The 20,820-nt window shown below is 41.7% G+C and overlaps 1 protein-coding gene across 1 annotated transcript in view; it reads right to left on the bottom strand.

Moving 5' to 3' along the window:
* The window catches only part of EIF2AK4 (eukaryotic translation initiation factor 2 alpha kinase 4), a 47,728-nt gene that overhangs the window by 10,309 nt on the left and 16,599 nt on the right, over nt 1-20,820 (bottom strand). Inside the window, exons 13-28 of the mRNA XM_056851869.1 lie at nt 20,484-20,553; nt 19,450-19,533; nt 18,497-18,619; nt 18,270-18,374; nt 16,991-17,045; nt 15,147-15,226; nt 13,690-13,791; nt 12,717-12,767; nt 11,844-12,080; nt 10,721-10,796; nt 8,210-8,331; nt 5,297-5,346; nt 4,403-4,571; nt 3,062-3,178; nt 1,338-1,403; nt 506-676 (exon numbers count right to left, since the gene is read on the bottom strand). Of these exons, the coding sequence (XP_056707847.1) occupies nt 506-676; nt 1,338-1,403; nt 3,062-3,178; nt 4,403-4,571; nt 5,297-5,346; nt 8,210-8,331; nt 10,721-10,796; nt 11,844-12,080; nt 12,717-12,767; nt 13,690-13,791; nt 15,147-15,226; nt 16,991-17,045; nt 18,270-18,374; nt 18,497-18,619; nt 19,450-19,533; nt 20,484-20,553 (1,678 nt within the window). The remainder of the gene's footprint in view (nt 1-505; nt 677-1,337; nt 1,404-3,061; nt 3,179-4,402; nt 4,572-5,296; nt 5,347-8,209; nt 8,332-10,720; nt 10,797-11,843; nt 12,081-12,716; nt 12,768-13,689; nt 13,792-15,146; nt 15,227-16,990; nt 17,046-18,269; nt 18,375-18,496; nt 18,620-19,449; nt 19,534-20,483; nt 20,554-20,820) is intronic.

Genomic DNA, 20,820 nt, shown 5'->3' with positions numbered 1-20,820 from the left:
CTCTCTAAAACAGAGTTAAACCCCACTGGCTTCCACAAAAACTTGGAACTTCTCACTGTCCTAGCAGAGCCTGGGGTTCCCCATGCATTACAAGTGTTAACTAGCTTATGATAACTAAGGAGTGGTCTCTGTATTTTCCTCAATTAGATCTGAATTCTACATAATTACATTTCACCCTTAACTTCTTGGATATCGTGGCTCCTTGACCCTGCTTATTTGGCTTTTTTTCATACACTGAGATATAATGACTGCATAGTGAGGATCTACGCACACATCTAAAGAAATGGGATCTAGTCCACAAATGCTTATGGTGGAATAAAATTTTGTTAGTCTTTAAACTGTGGCTCATGAAAGCTCATACCCTGCCAGAAACTTTGTTAGTCTTTAAGGTGCTACTGGACTCTTGCTCTTTTCTACTGCTACAGACAGACTAACATGGCTACCCATCATGATCTATCTCAATGGGATATATGATCCACTTTCTTTGACTGATACACTTACAAACCTGAAGTTTAATGCCAAGTTTCTTTAACAGACCAGTTGTTTCCTCTAGTTCTTTTATGCCAAGTTTCACCAGTGAGGAGATTCCAGTCTTTTGTTTTAAGAGTGTATTTAACATCGGGATTAGTTCTTGCAACTCCCCCTTCTGTTCAATAAATCTGTAGAGTCGACCAAGCTGAAAAGTAAGGGGCGCATATATAAATAACGGCACAGATATGTGAAGTGCTACATGCTGACAGTTTGAACTAAAGGTGAAAAAGCATAGCGGAAAGATTGGGACAGAAGTTCACATATATCAAAGACGTATTTCAATTATTAATTTGGAAGGTAAAAGAGGAACAGCTTGTGAACAGTCATCAAAAGTATGGGACAAACATGTTCAGTCATTTGCCCACGGAAACACTTTCCTCATCTTAAAGTTTGTATTTGAAGAATTCTAGTGATCTTTTTACTCACATCTGAAATTAACGCAATGAAATAAATTCAATGAAATAGACCACTGGCAGCAAGAGAAATGTATTGGGAAGGAGGGAAAGGTTCCCCCAGGGCACACCATCCCTTATGTGTGTGGTGGTAATAGTCAACTGCAGGCAAAGTACTGTCTCAATTCTAAGGCATCTGGTATCCTTAGGCATTAAACAAGAATTGTTTGCTCATGCAAGCAGCTTTTAATCCCTGCTGTGGTCAGGCAATAACACTGTTAACAGTGCCTGTTAATACCAGCAAATATCTAGTAAGCACTTGGCTCCTCTTAAGCCCCTATGGGGATGCTTAAGAAAGCAGAGATCTAACACATAGTGGAACATAACCAGTAAATGAGGCATCAGATTACTTACGTTGTTTGGTGACAGATAAATATTGCAGAACTTGGCTTCCACTTCTCTTTTTGTTAGCTTTTCCGTCTGCATCAAAATACAATGATACAGGTTATTTTATGCTTTTATTCCCAGCTCACACACTTACTTAGTATCCATATCCTTAAATGACTCCTCTCTCAAAATTAAGTAGTTGTAGAAAGAAAAATATTGCAAGACTGGCATACTGCCAAGTTCCTGTTTGTCTCTTAAGAGTCAATTATTAGGCTTTTTTTTTTTTTTTACTATAAACAGTAATGCAAAGGACAGTGCTCTTTTTAATGGTCTAGTTAAAAAGAGAGGTGTACTTTATATGCTTACCTTTGTGCTTGCCTCACTGTTTCCAGTCATGAAAAGACCTTTGTGAAGCTGTAAAACTTCACAAAGCCAACAGCAGGCCTGAATGCTATCACCTAAGTAAATGTGCTAGAACTACCTTCAGTTCAATCTTGGAATAACTAGCATGATCACCTATTTTAGGCTTTAAAATGGTGGTGGCAGACACGAGGACACCACTGCATCTAGTTAGGCTCCAAATCTAAGCCTTCATCGTCACAGGAAATTAGCTGTGATGACTCGGCAAATAGTTTTGCTCTTGAACGTGGTCTGACTTGGATGCTAGTCGTAACATGGATCAGACAGAAGAAACATCTAACATGTCATCTGGCCTGTTTTATGGTTCATTTTGACTCAGTAACTGTGACTAGATGTTGACAGGATGGTTGATGTCTACCATAAATCAATCACTGACTCAGGGCACCTCCCCTAGGCCAGGGCTTCTTAAACTTTTCCCACTCACAACCCCTTTTCAGCCAAGAAATTTTTACGCGACCCGGGTATATAGGTATATAAATCAAACATTTACTGATAATAAATCATAAAGAAAAATTTAAAACAATTATTTGGTATACATATAATTTTACCATTTACTGTTGCCAAATTTTTTGCGCCCCCCACATTTGGTTACGCAACTCCATATGGGGTCGGGACCACAGTTTAAGAAGCTTTGCTCTAGGGCACTTTTGGGGGTTTATATAAATCATATCATAATGAAAAAATCTTGTTGAAAAAGGATATTAAGTGGATTTTAAAGTGGGTTACAGACTTTGGCCCCTCGTGGATTAAATCCTGATCTGGAACTTCTGACCTTGCTCAGCTAATCTCTATGTATGAAAAAATGCTGTGTAATTCTCCACTCAACAGAACTCAATTGCTGTGGAAGGGTTCAGGACAAAAGAACTCTGGTCAGTATTTGTTTTATATATTTATGCAGAGTGTTGAACTACAATCTGCGAGATCTGGATTCTCTACCCTGCTGTGACGACTGCTGGATGATCTTGGGCTTGTCACTCTCTCTCAGCCTATCCTATGTCACAAGATTGTTGTGGGGGTAAAATGGAGCAAGGGAGATCAACATAGGCTGCCCTGAGCTCCTATTAAAAAATTACTAAATAAATACATTAGCTGTTTCAGGAAAAGGATGCATAACTATGGAAAATTGGCTAAAGCGCCTTTGGGTGTTCTACTCAGTATTCAACATAAATTTGTTCTGTTCTTTTTGCAGCCCAGATAAAACATCTACTCTTCTTTTTGTCAGCCCTTTAAATGTGGAAACAGCCTCGCTAGAGTTATATATATATATGCCTTCTCTCTCTTCCTCTCTGTGACCATTAAGTTATTGCTGTTGAACAAAGTGAATGCCTTACCACAGCATCATACAGAATGATGTACACTTGGTTGTGTTTATCTTCTGGTATTCCACAGTGTAGAAGGATAGCTTTCAATAAGGCCGTGTGATTCAAGAAGATACTATAGTTTCTTTCCTAAAATGAAGAGTCAAGACTTACATTTGGGAGCGTACCCATACCTTAAACATTCTAGCCACATACAGTCAGAAGAACAGTGAGCCACAACCAATTTTGATGTGCCATGGGGGCTTTGGGTTTCTTTCACATATACACATGCAGAGCCCTGCACAATCATCAGCTTTTGAAATTCAGGAGAGTTTCAAAGAACAGTTTGAAATATGGCCTGGAAAACATCTTCTGGGATAGTGCAAGTCTCTTGCACGAGTCTAAGCAGCTGTTCAAACCTCATTCAAACTAGAACTTGTGATAACAGTAAGGGCTCACATCCAACTAACTACTGTTGGAAGGTGCACAGATTTCCCCTGCTTTCGTCTCTGCTCCAGAAGCCTCTGTGCTGACAAAAGACAGAGGAGGGGTGAGTTCATCTCCTCCTTACTGCAACCTTCCCCAAATCCCACATGGCTGTTAGTTCACGTGGGTCTCATGCCTCAAGAAATAATGGTTTGGGATACTGCTGAAAATGTCCACTAATGGAGTTATTCCATTGGCAAAATATGACTTCCATGCCTTCCTCCTCCCACTGCAACCCAAAATGTCCCCAGGGGACCCCCACAAACAGCACAAGGGGAGAATAAAACATCTGCAGATGGCAAGGGGTAATTGGTGAAAATTGCCTCTTCTTCCATCTGTAAAAAAATCCAAGAGCTCTAACCCAGTCTTTCCAGGGGTCAAAAGGAACAGGGGGGGGGGGTGTTTGAAGCAGAAATTATGGATTCGTACATCCATCCTTGGATATAAACCAATACTTTTCAAAACCTATTTATGCTGATGTTTCAATCTAAATCTTCAAAAGATGAAAATGTAGCTAATGCTTACTGAGTACTCTGTTGGACTGTGGCCATGTGTTCAGCCATTTGTACAAATATAGTTTTCCAGGTCTCTGTCCAATCAGTTACCAATCCTACTAATGTAACTTCAGAAAGAATGTTTATGGAATATCCTTATTATAAGACGATCCAAAATCTTCCCCTTGTATACCAAAAGGTGAAAATGTCTGACACCCCACCCCCAACCTGATTTTTCCCCACATAAATCTGTTAAATGGGCAAAGGGGTGAGGAAAATCCAAAAGTGCTGACTTTTTTCTTTAATTGTGAATGGTTTTGATACTCCTATTATTGCCTGTAAAGGCAGTATAAGCCATAGCATGTTGAAAGGGGTGAGGCAGAAGAAAACCAACCTGAAGCACAGGAAATTCCTGGATTATTTCAGAAATTGTGTAGATTGTTTCTGCGATAGGTAAAAAACTGTTGCCAGCAGGAGTGATGATATCAAATGCACATTCTAAGAGCTCTCTTGGGTGACAACGATCTAATTTCTGAGGCCTGAAAACTCGCTCAATGCAGTATCTAGGGAAGAAAAATATTACACCTGAATCTGTCTTCTATGAGCTACACATTGGTCCATTTGGCCCAGTCCTGTCTACAGAAATATGCACATTTTCCAGGAATTTTGAAGCCTTGTTAAAGAAACTCAGAAACGGAGGGAAACTGAAATGCATACAACACTGCCTTGCTTTTTAAACGTAAGCCTTTCCTGTTTTTTCCCAGACCTTTGCAGCCACTGGGAATAGTTTTTCAGGGCATTAGGGTAGGAATACTTCTCAGCACTGATCTCTGAGACTCCTATTGTAACTGGATATGCTAAGAACTGAGTTTGGGACTTTCGGAGTGTAAATAATGCTCAGGCAGGGCCATGGTTCAGTGGTAGAGCATCTGCTCTGTATAATAAAGGGTCCAGGTTCAATCCCCGGCATCTCCAGCTAAAAGGGAGAACTGGAGAACTGCTGCCAATCACAGTAGACAATATCGACCCTGACAGGCCAATGGTCTAATTTTGTATAAGGCTGCTTCATGTGTTCAATTGTTATGATAAGAATGGCTTTTTTTTTTTTTTACCGTAGAGCTAACTTCCCTATTTTTCACCAGCCTTGTTTTATTTTAAAGATAAAAGTAGTCCCCCTGTGCAAGCACCGGGTCATTACTCACCCATGGGGTGACGTCACATCCCGACATTTACCTGGCAGACTATGTTTACGGGTTTTGGAGAAAGAATAATTTAGCTAGTCCCTTACCTTTTCAAGTTTGTTATATTATTCCTAGCTACAAATCTTGCAAAAGGAATCTGAAAAGATAAAAAGGTCAAAAAGCAGAGTATACACTGAAAAAATTATGCCATACAATTTTAAAAGTTATTTTGCAATGAACACACAACTTCATAAAACAGAAAAGTAGGTTATTGTCGAAGGCTTTCACGGTCAGTTCATTGGTTCTTGTAGGTTATCCGGGCTGTGTAACCGTGGTCTTGGAATTTTCTTTCCTGACGTTTCGCCAGCAACTGTGGCAGGCATCTTCAGAGTAGTAACACTGAAGGACAGTGTCTCTCAGTGTCAAGGGTGTAGGAAGAGTAATATATAGTCAGAAAGGGGTTGGGTTTGAGCTGAGTATTGTCCTGCAAAAGTATTGTCCTGTAAGTATCAAGATAATGTGCTAATGAGGGTATGGTATGTTAATATGGAACCATTGTATCCTGAAGTGATCTGTTAATGTGTGTAATCCAAAGCTAATCTGTATGGCTATTGTTGAATGTTGTCTTTGTCTGGAGGTTTTTCAGGGCAGGAAGCCAAGCCTTATTCATTCTTAAACTCTCCTCTTTTCTGTTAAAGTTGTGCTGATGTTTATGAATTTCAATGGCTTCTCTGTGCAATCTGACAAAATAGTTGGTAGAATTGTCCAGTCTTTCAGTGTCTTGGAATAAGACCCTGTGTCCTGTTTGTGTCAGTCCATGTTCAGCCACTGCTGATTTCTCAGGTTGGCCAAGTCTGCAGTATCTTTCATGTTCTTTTATCCTTGTTTGTATGCTGCGTTTTGTGGTCCCGATGTAAACTTCTCCACAGCTGCAAGGTATACGATATACTCCTGCAGAGGTGAGGGGGTCTCTTTTGTCTTTTGCTGATCGTAGCATTTGTTGTATTTTCTTGGTGGGTTTAAACACTGTTTGTAGGTTATGTTTTTTCAAAAGTTTCTCCATCCTATCAGTGACTCCTTTAATAAATGGCAATTTAGGATGGAGAAACTTTTGAAAAAACATAACCTACAAACAGTGTTTAAACCCACCAAGAAAATACAACAAATGCTACGATCAGCAAAAGACAAAAGAGACGCCCTCACCTCTGCAGGAGTATATCGTATACCTTGCAGCTGTGGAGAAGTTTACATCGGGACCACAAAACGCAGCATACAAACAAGGATAAAAGAACATGAAAGATACTGCAGACTTGGCCAACCTGAGAAATCAGCAGTGGCTGAACATGGACTGACACAAACAGGACACAGGGTCTTATTCCAAGACACTGAAAGACTGGACAATTCTACCAACTATTTTGTCAGATTGCACAGAGAAGCCATTGAAATTCATAAACATCAGCACAACTTTAACAGAAAAGAGGAGAGTTTAAGAATGAATAAGGCTTGGCTTCCTGCCCTGAAAAACCTCCAGACAAAGACAACATTCAACAATAGCCATACAGATTAGCTTTGGATTACACACATTAACAGATCACTTCAGGATACAATGGTTCCATATTAACATACCATACCCTCATTAGCACATTATCTTGATACTTACAGGACAATACTTTTGCAGGACAATACTCAGCTCAAACCCAACCCCTTTCTGACTATATATTACTCTTCCTACACCCTTGACACTGAGAGAAACTGTCCTTCAGTGTTACTACTCTGAAGATGCCTGCCACAGTTGCTGGCGAAACGTCAGGAAAGAAAATTCCAAGACCACGGTTACACAGCCCAGATAACCTACAAGAACCAAGAAAAGTAGGTTGCCCATTATTATAACCTTGCTGTTAATTGTTTCTTGCCTTAATAGTTTTTGTAGACTGCGTCAGATGTATTAACTGGCAAAGCAATTGGCCGTTTGATCTAAAAATATCTAGTATTTTTCACCAGGAAGCTTTGGGTAAGGACTTAGAAATAGCCATTCATTCTGAATTAAAGTTACTGGATTAGATCCAAAGAAGCACTCGTGATACAAAGTCCTTCCTGCCTTCCTCTCTTTTCTGGAGCTCTTTTTGCCACCTGAAAATCTGCTCCTGAAAGCTGCCTTTGGAAATATTTACTATGGCTAGGCAGCCTCAGGTAGGCTGGAAGTAGCACAAGCCCTTCTGGATCTCTGGGAAAGCCTGCACTTCTGGATCCCGTTCACAGATCTCAGGCCTTGGAAATTCATCAACAACCACCACCTCATAGTTGGACAATGGAATAACTGAATAATACACTCCACATACAGTAAAATCTTGAAAACTGTTTCTATTTTAAGTCTATGTACGGCAGCGTTATTTTTAAGATCAGTGCCCCAGATTACTACACACTAATAAGAGGAAAAAGGAACACAAAATTACTCCTATTTTAAAATATCAGACATTAAGATGTTTTAACCCACCTCTCAAGCAGACTGCTCAAGCAGATGCTTCCCCCACCCCATACCGATAAAAAATAATCAGTCTGGTTTGATATGCTGAGAATGGCTCCTATGGATATACTGAGCAAGTCTCAAAAGCTAGAAACTTTTTCCAGTGTTTACACTTTCCACCCGTGTGGTTGTTCGCCCTTGCCCCCATCCCCATAAGTTATATGTATTTTTAGATGATCAAGTTTTGAAAAAGACTATCATACAAGCAGGGCTGTAGCTTGGAGAGGGCAAGGAAAGCAGCTGCCACCCCAGTGGCATGCAGAGAGGGTGGCAGAACTGCCTTTCCTACAGGAGGAGTGGTCCGGGTAGGAGAGGTAGTTCTGCTACCCTCTCTGCATGCCACAGGGGTGGCGGCTGCCCTCCTCGCCTCCCCCCACCACCACTATAGCCTTGCATACAAGCTCTTGTCTACACTGGAATCAATGAACTTAAATCAATGAGGAAACAAAGATGGTACAAAGACCCTGACATCCATGAAGATCCCCATAGTACTTACCCTGAGATCATAAGGAAGCATCACTAGCATTCCACTGTGATCCATCAAATACGAAACTTCACTGTGTTCATACAGCTTTTTATTCTTAGGCATTAGCAGGGGGGTATGCAACTTGACAGCTCCTGTTCAAGAACAACATTCTTAATTCAACAGACTAGAAAATCTTAGTTTTAAAAAGGCAACTTTGGAAACTTAAGGTTTTTCCCCCCGTTGAGAGTTGGAAGGGTTGTTGGAATCCATCTAGTCCAGCCCCTGCCTGCTCATTACAATGCAACTGCAGTCCTCCCAAGAGATGGCCATCCAGTCTCTGCTTCAAGACTCTAGTGAAGGTCGGTCCACCTGCTCCCAAGGCAGTACATGGCATTGGGAGGTATTAAAGAAATACATATACTCTTCCTAGGTTTTCAAACAAGAGCCCTCTGTGTTAAGGAAAGCATTGCCCCTGCCCAGAGTGCTTGAACGAGGCCTCTTTTATTCAATGCCAGCATAATTATTAATCACAATGGGTAGCTGTGTTAGTTTGTCCATAACAATAGAAAAAAGCAAGAGTCCAGTAGCACCTTAAAGACTAATGAAACTTCTGGCAGAGTATGAGCTCTTGTGAGCCACAGCTCACTTTTTCAGATACACATGAACACATGAGGCTGCCTTATACTGAATCAGACCCTTAGTCCATCAAAGTCAGCATTGTCTACTCAGATTGGCAGCTGCTCTCCAGGGTGTCAGATAGAAGTCTTTCACATTGTCTGCTTGCCTAGTCCCTTTAACTGGAGATGCCGGGGATTGAACCTAGGACCTTCTGCATGCCAAGCAGATGCTCTACCACTGAGCCACAGCCCCTCCCCTTTTATTAATGATTATTAATTTATTAATTATTCATGAAAGGGCCAGTTAGTTTAATTTGAAATTAACTTTTCAAAACTTCCTTTGAGCAGAATTTACTAGTGAGTTATCTCATGCAAGCATGGCTGAAATGAACACTAAACATTACATAAAGCTTTTCACTTCAATGAGCTTGCACAGGAAAACTTCCCAATGAACTACACTCACAAAAAAGTTAAAAACAGGTAAAATTTAGCAAGTATCAAAACATACCAGCAATTCACATGCCAGCTGTATCTATGCAGTGCCAGAGGAACATAAGCACATAAGAAAGGCCCTGCTGGATCAGACCAAGGCCCATCAAGTCCAGCAGTCTGTTCACACTGTGGCCAACCAGGTGCCTCTAGGAAGCCCACAAACAAGACAACTGCAGCAGCATTGCCCTGCCTGTGTTCCAAAGCACCTAATATAACAGGCATGCTCCTCTGATCCTGGAGAGAATAGGTACGCATCATGACTAGTATCCACTTTTACTAGTAGCCATGAATAGCCCTCTCCTCCATGAACATGTCCACTTCCCTCTTAAAGCCTTCCAAATTGGCAGCCATCACATCCTGGGGCAGGAGTTCTACAATAGGAAGGTGCTGGCCGAGGTGGATCTTCCAGCCTCCCCCTTCTACCCACCTGTGAGCTTTCAAAGGTAATGGTGAGGGCTGGGGGACTCCTATGGATGAAAGGCACCCAACACAGGCAGCTGCACTGACAAGCAGTAGGCAAAGCCACCTGCCTGCCTATTCCATCCACAGTTACCTTCCACTTTTGCAAGAGGTTCTGCCAATGGAAGAGGCAGAGAGGTGCAATGCTGTTCACTCTTCCTTCCCTAATGCAGGCACCCATGGCTTGTCAACCACTGATTTCCTACAATCCTTAGCACTGCCTCTTTGAGGCTCACGGAGGTGGCTACTAGGGAAAGGGGGTGGTGGAAAAAATCCCTCTCCACTACTGTATTCTGCTGGTGCTGCTTGGAATTCAGCCCATTATTGTAATACTATTTCCCCCTGTACAAGAAAAGAATAACATCCTAAGTATCCAAACACAGGAAAATGCCTTCTCCAGCCTGTCCAGTCAGCTGGCAGCAAATCACAGATTTAGGACTGGTGATCATATGTGTGTAAAGTGTCATCAAATTGCAGCCGATTTATGGTGACCCTGTAGTACTTTCAAGGCAAGAAATGTTCAGAGGTGGTTTGCCATTGCCTGTCTCTGTAGCAACCCTGAACTTCCTTGGGGGTCTCCCAACCAAGTACTAACCAGGGTCAACCCTGCTTTATTTCTGAGATCTGATGAGATTGGATTGCCTGGGCTATCCAGGTCAGGTCCAGAAAACCATAAACCAGCTCAATCACATAGTCTGTGGTGGAAAAGTTACAGTACTCAGTGTGGGCTATAAAAGACAACATTCATGGATTGCCTTTCAAAAGATTAATAGTTTACTGGACTATTCAATTATCATTTCTCAGATGAGATGAATTATTCATAACAGTTTGTTTGACAGACACTAAAAAAAAGGCAAGATGAAAAAGAGCCAATGCCTGTAAACCCACAGTTCTACTATATTAAGGGGAGGAACCATTGAAATGCTCATTTTATACTAAAATAAATTAAACAGAATTATATAGACATACGTACCATGCCTTTTAAAGATTCGGCTAACTGTATCACATACATGTTGTTGAATCTTGGCTGACCGAACTGAAAAACTACCCTAAAACCAATGATTAATCAGAAAACATTAATAATCAGACCACCATTTTCCAAGCAAAAATTATGCATTTTCTAGTTGCCATATGAAGCATAAAAATAGTTGAACTGATTTAATCTTTTCAGTAATTATTCAGAACATGACTTTAAACTGCAAGTTTGCCCTTTTTGTTTTTTACAGCTTTACTCTTACAGCATTCTTGGCAATCAGATGCTTAGGCTCAGAAATATGGTAGTTATGTCCCATGGGAGCACCAGGAGTAAAAGGAAAGAACCACCTCCAGGGGAACACAGAAAAAAAAACAGGTCTCCGTCCACAAAGAAGTCACATTAGTCTCAGAACATAAACGTCCCGCCAAAATCACTGCTAAAAATAATAGCTGTACCCCAAATGCGGCTTTTTACACTCCCAGTTGTGTGCTCAGATATTAATGTGAGAAGATATGCCTCAGTGGTGTGCATTTGTCTATCAACATGATTTCACAGAAATGTTTTCACATACATGGAAGACACAAAATGTATCTACCAACATTGCATGTCTTATCCTAATTTGTGTGGTTACAAGAGGCATACACAGTCACAGCTGCATCTTTTGTGCCTTTGTGAAATGGATGCACACAGATCATACTGGCACCGGTAATCCCAGCACTACAACCTATTTTTTAAACAATACATTTTTAAAAAGTTTAAAATGCTTCACATGCACTGTCTCAGGTTACGTACTTTAGCAGACAACTTTAGCTTCTTACTGGGAGATGTACATTCATTTGCTTATTGTGCTCCAGGATGCCTCATTGAAAGCACATCTCAGGAGCAAAGAGCTTCTCTCACAAGCACTGTGCTCTAGTGTTTGCAGAGATGACTAAGCGAGCCATTGTATACACAAACACAGATACAAGGCCGGGTTACTGTAACATCAGAAACCACTGCAAGGCAAACTAGATTGCAGCATGGATCCAATTAAACTAGGAACTCCAAGATTAAATGACAGAAACAGTCTAGCAGCTATGGCTTTGGGGGGCAGGGTGGACAATATTAACTTCAAACAAACCTTAAGAATGTCACTATCATAGGCATAATCTATGGCAGGAGAAATGCGCTGTGAGAATATCTGCCCCATCATCGTCCGATAAGCTTTCCCATCCACATTTGCTAAAGTGTGATGAAGCACTTCATGAAGCTCAGATTCCTCCATCTGTGGGGGTGGGAGATGTTCACTTTTTGACAGCTCCATAGCAGTTGGACGTTTTGAAGGATCATGGTTCAACAACCAGGCCACAACCAGTTTCTAAAAGGTAAACCAAAATATTTTTGTAATTTCAATCTATGAATAGATTTTTTTTTAAGTGTGTGAGGGGGTGCCTGCCCTTCCTCTAAGGAACCTGGGGTGTCATTACATAGTTCCCCTCTCCTCCATTTGATCCTTAGAACAGGTAGGTTAGATGGAGTGTGTGTGTGTGTAAGAATCTCTCTCTGTGGATCCAAGTCATTAGCCTTCCACATCTGTTAAGCAATTCATGAAATTCAATCTAGCTTTTTGTACATCGAACCCTGGAGTCTTTCCACCTTTCTTCAGCTGATTCAGGGAAGTGGAATCTGTAAGTAAGCAAGCTATAAGCAATTTCAGGTTAACCTGAATATCTCACAGGTGGCATGTGTTTCAAAGCACAGGATACATTTATCTTCAGAACTACATCAATGAATTCTGCAGGCTCTTTATTCCCCATGAGAGCATTCAAATGTCACTTATACAATGTACTTCAGTACTAACGCTTTATTACTATTACTTTCTGAATGCTTTCCCCTTTGTTCAAGTGTCACACTGTAATTGCTTAGGTATGTATTATTCGTTTGAAAGGAGGAGGAAAAATAGTTATTAAATTTTAGGACCCAGTACAGCGATTACTAAGAAGCATAAGAATACCTGCTTTGCATTGTTCACCTCATCGAAGTCGTTTGGAAATACAATAGAGGGCTGAGAAATAAAACGTAACAGAGTCAGTCATGTACAAAGGACATGGCCATAATATACCAGCGTAGTTTTCTGGCCTTCATAACAAACGATTAAAAGACTAACACATACTTCATTCAAATCAAATGCCAGTGGCATTTGCAGAAGTTGCTATTCCTTTATGGCTTTTTGCACTACCATACAGTCAATGTTGAATCCATGTGTGATTCAGTGGAGACATGCAGTGGTCATACTTTGGTATATACATAGTGCAAAGTCTAGTCTGGCATTGTGCTACTACACTTTTTGTACCATCTTTTTTACAAGTAAAAACAGAAAAAGTGGGGAATAAATTGAGTGGCTCTCTTGCTTCTTCCCACCCCACTTCAGCTCAAATTGGGTAGAAAACAGTTCCCTTATATGTGTGTGTACACAAACACACATATAAACCAGCACCTCTTTCTGGTTGGCCTATTTGCAAAGAGGCCAGCAGAGAAGGGGGCAAGTGGGACTGCAGAGAAGGGAGCAAGTCAGATGACAGGCTTTGTCGTCCCCTAGTGATGATGTCAAAGGGCCTGACAGAGGCTAATCGGCTGCCCTGACAACTTCTCTGCAGGCCTCTATCATGAGTACCAACACCTTTTTAAACACACACACAAATCAGTGTGTGTGTGTGTGTATTTATACAAGTAAAACCATAGCGAATAATATCTATGTTCTACGACTTCAGCCATATGACTTGGGACATACATAACCTCTGGGAAGGGACATTAAGAAGATCTGATCTAGACATATTTGAATGCTAAAGCCTTGTAATGGATTTAATGATGGATACACAGAAAAACCTTTTTATGGAACAAACACTGGTTTTTGCCATCTGGCTAGTTATGAGAAAGTTTTCTCTTTGTTATTGAACATTTGGCAGACATTGAATTTTCATACATACCAGCCTCAGCTGACTGAGGACAAAGATCCTTTCTGATGCTGTGTCCATTGGGTGGTAGGACATCTCAAAGAATATTATACCCAAACTGAAAAGGTCCGCTTTCTAGAAGAGAAAGATCAAAGGAAATGTCATTCCAAGATATCCGAAGAGCTTTAATGCCAAATTGCTTTGTCAAAGTTTTGATTTTCAATACCATAGAATCTGAGTAGCATTTTTGCAACTGCTGAAGTTATATTTTTGTATAATGCCTGATGTAGCCAGACTGGATCCAAAGATTCCCAAGGGTGAACAAAGGGAATGCCTGTAAGTGTAGAGGAAGGCTGGCTATACCCTATCCCAGCCCCGTCACTTCCCATGCCGCTCTAAAGGACTCTCAGGAGCGGCCTTTTGGGGTCGCAATGCTGCCGGGGGCTTGCACTGACACACCCTCCAGGAGCCAGGTTCCAAACAGCTCCTCACATCAGCAGAAGGCAGTCTGACAACCTCCTCCCCCCTTCCCACCATATGCAATAAGGACATTTGCAGTTATGCAAAAGCCAAAAAGACAAACCAGTGGGTTCTAGATCAAACCAAGCCACAACTGACCCTGGAAGCTAAAACGACTAAACTGAGGCTATCGTATTTTGGTCACATTATGAGAAGACAAGAGTCAATGGAAAAGACAATCATGTTAGGAAAGTTGAAGGCAGCAGAGAAAAAGGAAGACCCAACAAGAGATGGATTGACTCTATAAAGGAAGCCACAGCCCTCCATTTGCAAGACCTGAGCAAGGCTGTTAAGAATAGGACGTTTTGGAGGACACTGATTCATAGAGTCGCCATGAGTCGGAAGTGACTTTACGGCACTTAACACACACAAAGGTTGGATATCCGTTCCCCCCACCAACTGCAGCCTCCAGTGTCATGTGTCTATTATTCCCCAGGGCTCTCTAAACTTCAGGAACAGTGCTGGATAGGTAGCAAGGGGCTGCAGAGGGAAGGAAGCCCTGGTATACACAAGTGGAACGCACATGATTCTTGTAACCTAAGAGATGGGCTTATATCCTATGAGTTCAATCAGCTCAGGGTGATGTGTCCCACTGGCACAAACAGAATCCTGCCATTACAAGAGCCTCTACTGCCAGAAGGATATGCTTTGTGCCAAGAAATATACCAGCTTTAGCTGAGTAGTGGGACACAACTCATGACATTTTTAGGAAGATGAACCCAATGCTATGGCTCTGCATATATTCCCTGATAGGAATATACATTTATTGCAGGACAATGACTCAGCTCAAACCCAACCCCCTTCTGACTATATATTACTCTTCCTTCACACTTGACACTGAGAGACACTGTCCTTCAGTGTTACTCCTCTGAAGATGCCTGCCACAGCTGCTGACGAAACGTCAGGAAAGAAAATACCAAGACCACGGTCACACAGCCCGGATAACCTACAAGAACCAATACATTTATTACCTGATTATATGTAGATTTAGTATTTCCTTGTACCTCTGGACTCACATAAAGAGCTGTCCCAACCATGCCCGTTAAATTTTCTGTAAGGATGAAACTGAATTACTAACTCCTGCATGGAAACTACATTACAATGTAAGAAAACATCATTCTCATAGAATCATAGAGTTGGAAGGGACCACCAGGGTCATCTAGTCCAACCCCCTGCACAATGCAGGAAACTCACAACTACCTCCCCACCCCCAGCCCAGGTGACCAGAAGATGGCCAAGATGCCCTCCCTCTCATCATCTGCCTAAGGTCACAGAATCAGCATTGCTGACAGATGGTTATGCATTTGTTAAATCAAAGACAAAATAAGCTCACGGTTTGTTTCTGAAAATGAACCTGCCCAAATGCTGATATCAGGACACACTTTTCTCATTTTGTTAATTTCATATTCCAAGCAACTAAGATTCATTGTGTTGCTAACTAGTGAAGAATCAGAACTGTACTAATCTGTTACTACAGTTCTTTTAAAATTAAAGGAATGTTCAATGGAAGTACTTTTAACATTGTCTCCGCCATTGCTCTTTCCCCTCAGGTGTCTCTGAACACTCTTGCATATGCTAGGTGTACATGCTGCTTTCCCTCAGACCTCTGAGACAGCACTAGATAATCTGACAACAGCCTCTTTGTTCAGGCTTAAAAGAAGCAACAGTTGGTATTTTTACCAACAAGGCTGAAATTAGCGACATCAACAGCCCAATCAAAATACTTGGGTTCTTTCTTTGAAAGGGTAAAATAGTCCAGATGGAACTTTTTCTTTCTATGCCAGAAAAGCAATGAACTACACAGAAGGCAAGGTTTCCTAGTGAGGTATAGCTCACATCTCAGAAGTATAAGAAAGTGGATAAATCTGAGGAAGATTGAACTGCCTGGCCTTCCCACAACATGGTAAGCATGGCAGCAAAGTGTCAACATTGCATACACAGTGATGGGATGTACAAAATCCAATATAAAGCACGACTGCTTGGGAATTCCTGGTGAAGGAGATCAGCAGACTTTCCTCCACTTTGACTATTTAGAAAAGGTGCTGTTACCAGCACCTACTCCAATAGTAAAAGAGAAGAACGGTGGAGGAAAGCACTAGGAGTAGAAAAGGGCTGGGGAAAGGGTGTAAGGTCATAGCTGTAGCCAAGAAATTTAATGTAGCCAAGATTCTGTAGCCAAGAATTCAGGCTGTTTAGAAGGAACAGTAGGTTGGTAGCTGACAAGAAAATAAGCAGGATCTGGGACTGAAGGAAGAATAAACTTGGGAGAATCTGAAGTCAACAATAGTATAGGGGAGGGGCTGTGGCTCAGTGGTAGAGCATCTGCTTGGCATGCAGAAGGTCCCAGGTTCAATCCCTGGCATCTCCAGTTAAAGGGACTAGGCAGGTAGGTGATGTGAAAGACCCCTGCTTGAGACCCTGGAGAACCGCTGCTGGTCTGAGTAGACAATACTGACTTTGATGGACCAAGGGTCTGATTCAGTATAAGGCAGCTTTGGGTGTTCAAAAACATTGGGAAAGCATGGCACAAGCAGTAGCGTTCACAAGAGCCTTCTTATTGTTCAGATATGAAACACAGACTGACACAGGAAGCTTTACAGCTGCTGCATACCAGTATCATCAGGGGTCATCATCAGGCAATCAGATCATTTTTAAAAAGTTGAGCCTGCTCATCCTTTAGCGGCTGAGTGCTGGTCCAGTCCTGACCCAGCAAATGCCAAGGAAACTATTTCACAGTAGGCAAAGCTCTTGAAAGATGATTTTAAGGGGAAGTACCTCGGCACAGGGCAGGAAAGGTAGTTTACTTAGTGCTTACCAGAAGGATCACTTTTAGTTAAATGATCCTCTGACACTTCTTGTTTAGTGTCTGCCTGAAAAAGAAATCAAAGTAAACCTGGTTATATGTGACTTAATTTTCAGATCCTTCGATGGCTTTAAAAAAAAAAAAAAACAGTGTTACATTGTACCCAAAAACCTATTAGCTGAAAAAACAGCCACAAGTGCTGTTCCACAAAGCTTTATGCAACAGGCTGCACAAAAGAGTTCATGTAGTACCAGGTTCTATATCAGTTCTCCGGGCCTCTGCAAGAAATTGCACAAGCAACATGAACTAGAATAAGAAGAACATGGTTGCTTTATTTGTGCTTTTTTTGACACAAAGTCCAAGTATACGATGCAATACAACCTCTCAGTGAGTGGAAGAAATGCTGAAAAGAACAAGATTACAGCATACCCAACCTATGTCATAGAATAGGTAATAATGAAGTGATAAAAGTCCAGAGATTTTACAGTGCAACATAATGGGCAATAATCTCTTCTGTAGAAAGGATGCTCTTTCATACAGTTTGTACAAGCTATAATACCTTATTTCTAACTGGCAAGCATGGGTTCATCTGCAGATATTGAAATTTGAGGATCAGATCCACACTGACATAAAATAGATACTTCTGCAAACTTGGCCGACTATCCAGATTTGCAGAACAATCTGAAAACATGGGGAGAGGGGGGTTTACATCTCCCCCATTTCAAGAGCATTATCTGTGCAAGTGCAGAAAACACCTATCTCCTGCATCCATGCAGGACACAGAGCCCTGCCCATCGCTGCCTTCGGGGAAGCACCTGGCAGCAAGACAGCCGTGGGGACCCACATACTGCCTCCTTCATCTTCACCATGGGAGCTGGTGGCAGCGGTGTTGTCCGAGGGCAAAGGCACCTCTACCCCCATCCTTGCCTTGCAGGTCCTAAAGGGCTTGCTGCAATGGCGTCGGCATCAGGTGGCCCTCTTCCACTGCCGCCCCTTCTCCCAAGTGCTGCTGAAGCCAAGGGCCGCCCTGCAGCTGCCACTGCTGCCTGGCCCGCCACGGCTCCTGGTATGCTCACCGCTTCCATTGCTGGGCCCACCTCTCTGCCACCATCACTGCCGGGCTCCCTGCCCCCTCCACACTATTTCCACCCTGCCCCTACTGTTGCCCCCTGCCACTTGTCAGTGCTGCCCCTCCCCCCGCCAGCCCTGGAAGTTCCTCTCAAGTCCCCATTTGTATCATGTTATTTTCCAAGATGGTTTAAATTGTACATTTGGGAGTTAAAATACTTACTGCAGTTGCTGGGTGATCAGTTGCCAAGCCAAAATCACCAATTTTCACATGATCTTCAGAATCTAAAAAAATGTTGACAGGTTTCAGATCTCTGTGAATCATTCCCTGTTAAAATAATAATAATGATAATAGGGGGTTAGTATATTTGGAATTACTTCCATCTATTACAAGAATAGCCTTGCTGGCTATCATTAAACTTAAAAGTGTCAGCCATGGATATAGCTTACCTTTTCATGAATGTAAGCTAATCCATCTAAAATTTCCCGGAAAAGCCTCCAAAGACGACTGGTATCTTGATATAAGCCCTGGTCAATAGTATCCCTTAAAGTGCTCTTTTCACAATATTCCATCTTCAAATCCAAGATGAAGAAACAGGTTTAAAAACATTAAAAAGAGGCACAGTCTGTTAAGAAGATATTCATGTTACTACTACATTAAATGTGTCCTCTATGAGCCAGCATGGTATAGTAATCACAATACTGCTAATTGTTTTAACACTCCTGCTCTAAATGGTTTGGGCCCAAAATACCTGAAGGACTACTTCCGTGTATTTATTTATTTATTTATTGGACTTCTACCCTGCCTTTCCCAACATACACATATCTACCCTTGCATTCAGATTGTCCGAAGAGACACTGCTGTGGGAAGCCATTTTGTCTGAAGGGATCTGCATAGATGGTCTTGGTAGCCATCCCCAGACTGTGGATTTCCATTTGGTCATAACTACATTAGGCCCCTCACTGCAGACTCTCTTTTTAAAAATTTGGAAGAGCTGCTAATAGTCAGATTTTTTTTTAATTCTTGCTTTAACTTGTAATATGTTCAGCGTTTTTACTGTTCTGTATTTTCAATCATAAGGGGGCTTGAGCAGCATGTAAATGTCCTAAATAAATATGAATTTTGAATATACTGTTATGCAGCTTGAGCATTTCAGATGGAGTGAGAAGTCATCCCTCCTTGCCACATTGCAGGGAAGTTATGCTTCAACAACATAGATCTTATGCTTATGGGTGGGGGGAGACAACTTGGGAGTCCTTTTATGATGTATCTTCTTACAAGACTAACTCTGAATGCTTACCGGAACATCCTGTAATCTTATTTTTGAACTAGAAAAGAGTTCTGTTTATATAGTCATGAAGGCACAATTCTCCACGGCCAAATGTCATATGGGATTGCTAACCTGAATATACAGATGGTGCACAGTCTGAATAACTGATGTCACATCTTCCTCACTATGGGTGTCCTTTCCATTGCAATCTTCATCCTGCATCATTAATAAAGCAGAGAGAAAGAAAACATTGTTCTCCAACCAGATACTAACGTCCCAGATTAACAAAACAGTGAATAAGTAGAGTAGAATTGCACATGCAGGTAAGGTGGCAAATCCAGCTTTTATTTCCTCTGTAGTTTAATAGTTTAAAGCTGTGGTAGAGGCTGGACTTGACCTTACATAGCAGAAGACAGGAAGAGACGAAAGGGAAGGGTTTTAAAGCAAGCGCAAGTAAAGCTGTGAAGGAAAAATGAGGAGAGGGGGTCACAATCTGGCAGTGGGAATTGCATCAGGAGCACTCAAGCCCTGGGAGTCAGCAAATCTCTGGGCAGAAGTTTTCTGTAAACCATCTAATCCGCTAGTGGTTGGGAAGCAGGGAAGAGACATGAAAAGGAGCCCAGCCTAAAATCATTGAGATACAATCTGGGAAGAAAGGAAACTAGAAGGGAGGGAGAAAAGCTGCAACCCAACTCTGGGAGAAAGTACTCCAGTGAAGTAACTAGGAGTCAAACTTCTGTGACTGGGTCATCCTGTACTTGCCTAGGTGCATCAAACTTACTAACCTGAAACAGTGAAGGTGGACAGAGAAAGGTGTGAAGGTGGACAGAGAAAAACACTTTCTCTTCCCTCCCACAAGACTAGGAACTGAGAGACACCCAATTAAGCTGACAGGCAATAGATTCAGGACAGACAAAAGGAAGTACTTCTTCACTCAAATAGTGATTACATTGCGGAATTCACCATCAATGAATATGGTGATGGCTACAAAAGGGATTAGACAGATTAATGGAGGATTGGTTCATCAATGGATACTAGCTGTATGACTAAAGGGAGCCCTCCATGTCCACAGCTCCAGCAGATGAATAAACATCAACCTAATGGCACATACTTTTGTAACAGAAGAATTGAGCCATATGTACTTTCAGTAGCAGTTTTATATTTACCGTCACAGGACTTTTACCATTGTCATCTTCATTATCAAAAATGATATCACTGTCAGAATCGGCTGCTGGCCTAAATGAACAAGCAAAACACAAAACATTCCCAAATTTTTGCTTATGAATGAATATGTGAATGACACACACAAGTCAGTAAACACAGTGTTTTTACCACCTGCTCACCCTAAAGCAGTGGATTGAAACTACCACTATCCATTGAGTTTTGACGCTCTGCCAAATGGACACCAGGTATTTCATGAAAGAAAGCATGGAAATGGCTTACAACTTGCCTGGAAAACATGCTTGTCATTACAGCTCTTTCCCTGAGCTTGGTTGTTCTAAT

The sequence above is a fragment of the Euleptes europaea genome, chromosome 6 (assembly GCF_029931775.1).
Source record: "Euleptes europaea isolate rEulEur1 chromosome 6, rEulEur1.hap1, whole genome shotgun sequence".
In the NCBI taxonomy this organism is placed as follows: Eukaryota; Metazoa; Chordata; class Lepidosauria; order Squamata; family Sphaerodactylidae; genus Euleptes; species Euleptes europaea.
Note: the sequence above shows the minus strand (reverse complement) of the source record. Positions and strands in the feature narration are given on the sequence as shown.